The sequence below is a fragment of the Sciurus carolinensis genome, chromosome X (assembly GCF_902686445.1).
Source record: "Sciurus carolinensis chromosome X, mSciCar1.2, whole genome shotgun sequence".
In the NCBI taxonomy this organism is placed as follows: domain Eukaryota; kingdom Metazoa; phylum Chordata; class Mammalia; order Rodentia; family Sciuridae; genus Sciurus; species Sciurus carolinensis.
In genome coordinates, this window is record NC_062232.1 from 20,242,943 (window position 1) to 20,244,962 (window position 2,020).

Here is a 2,020-nt window from a genome sequence, read left to right on the forward strand (position 1 = left end):
GTGGGGCATCTCAGGCACAGTGGGGTTAAGGAGAGAACCTTTGTGAAGATCGAGGGGCATCGGTGCCCGGGAACCCAGAGCCCCGTGGGGCGGGCTCACAGAACTTGGTCCCTGACGTCGGCAGACGTAATAACTGGGGCGCTCCCTCCCTTTGTTCTAGGGAGATCCAGGGAGGTGGGAGCTTTGCTGGCAGGGGCCGGTAGGCTGTCAGAAGTTGGCGATTCCCCAGCCATAGGCAGGATCGGGAGGAGGACTCTGGTCACTGTGGAAACCACACTCACCTAAACAACACGAGGGACGTCAGGTGTCTCTGCTGGAGTCCTGGGTGCCTCTAATGAAGTGGTGGGTTAGCCCGCCACTGCTCTAGAGCACTGCCCTCTAGGAAACGGGCAGAGGAGGCCTTGGTTAAAGCCAGGGTGCTCGCTCCCCATGACCTTGCTCACGTATCGCCATTCTCCCCAACCCAGGTACCAGCTTGCCAGCTCTTGTGCCACCACTCGTGCCTGCTGTCCCTGGCAACAGTCATGCCTAGGGGTCAGAAGAGTAAGCTGCGTTCCCGAGCCAAACGCCAGCAGGCCCGTGATGAGACCCAGGGCCTCAGGGGTGCTCAGGCCACTGCAGAGGAGGAAGTGGAGTCTCCCTCCTCCTCTCCTCTTGACCAGGGTTCTCCCCCCAGCTCCCCTGCTGCTGGCAGTAGCCAGGTGTCTCAGAGAGCCCCACCCACTAGCTCTCCTGGCACAGGTGATTCCTGCGAAAGTTCTGAAGGAGGTGCCCCAAATGCTGATACAGGTGCCCAGGAGAGAAAGCCAGGCAACTCCCAGGCAGCGGCAGCAGGCTCCACTCAGAGCTCACGCAGAGATCCTCTCACCAGGAAGGCCAGTCTGTTGGTGCAGTACCTGCTGGAGAAGTATAATACCAAAGAGCCCATCACACAGGCAGATATGCTGAAGGTGGTCAACAAGAAGTACAAGGAGTACTTCCCTGAGATCCTCAGGAGAACCTCTGAGCGCATGGAGCTGGTCTTTGGCCTTGAGATGAAGGAAGTCAATACGAGCAGTCACTCCTATGTCCTTATCAGCAAGCTAGGGCCGTCCACTGAGGGAACTCTGAGTGGCACTAGGGGCTTGCCCAAGACCGGTCTCCTGATGACCCTCCTGGGTGTGATCTTCATGAAGGGCAACCGTGCCACTGAGGCAGAGATCTGGGAATTCCTGAATGTGTTGGGGATCTATGCTGGGAGGAGGCACTTAATCTTTGGGGAGCCCCGGAAGCTCATCACCAAAGATTTAGTGCAGGAAAAGTACCTGGAGTACCGCCAGGTGCCTGGTAGTGACCCTCCCATCTTTGAGTTCCTGTGGGGTCCCAGAGCCCATGCAGAAACCAGCAAGATGAAGGTCCTGGAGGTTTTGGCCAAGATCAATGATACCAACCCTAGCTCCTTCCCCAGTCTATATGAAGAGGCTTTGAGAGATGAGGAGGCCAGAGCAGTGGAGAAAGCTGTGGGGAGAATGGGCACTGCTGCCAGGGCCAGGGCCGTTTCCAAGGCCCTGCCCCGCAGATCCTCCCGCATCTAGCTGGGTCTGAGGTAGAGTGTTTACTTCATGTTTGAAGAGCACTCAGCTTTCTGTGGGGTGGAGAGCAGTGGGCTGGAGGAGGCAAAATGTTGGTCTTCTTCTTTTCCTGTTTTACATGAGTAAGGTAGACATATATCTTGTTTCCTAGTTTGTTACTTTGCAACATTGTTCCTTTTCATTGAAGATTTTAATATGCTTCTGATTAGAACCTTGTCAACGATCTGGTTCTCACATTCATTCTTGTTAAATGGGTTTGAACGTTACAGTTGTAGTAGTACTAAAGCAAATTCACACACCGTGTTTTCTTCATGAACCAGAACTTGTCAACATGTTAGCAATGCGGTGGTTTTCATGGAAATGTGAAAGAACCCCACATTAAAGAATGTGTAGAACATTATAAAGAAAAAATGTGAAAAGTGTTATGTAAAAGTTGTTTTGATTCTTGG

General features: G+C 53.3%; 1 protein-coding gene across 1 annotated transcript; it reads left to right on the plus strand.

The window, feature by feature from the left end:
- The first annotated feature begins 503 nt into the window (after positions 1–503).
- On the plus strand, positions 504–1,574 carry LOC124972296 (melanoma-associated antigen B4-like). Its single transcript, XM_047536567.1, has one exon. It carries the CDS (start codon positions 525–527, stop codon positions 1,572–1,574), a length of 1,050 nt encoding a protein of 349 aa, XP_047392523.1. The 5' UTR covers positions 504–524.
- Positions 1,575–2,020: the final 446 nt, after the last annotated feature.

Bases quoted from the DNA above. Each gene is read 5' to 3' on its own strand.
- LOC124972296 (XM_047536567.1), top strand. From the start codon at position 525: ATGCCTAGGGGTCAGAAGAGTAAGCTGCGTTCCCGAGCCAAACGCCAG.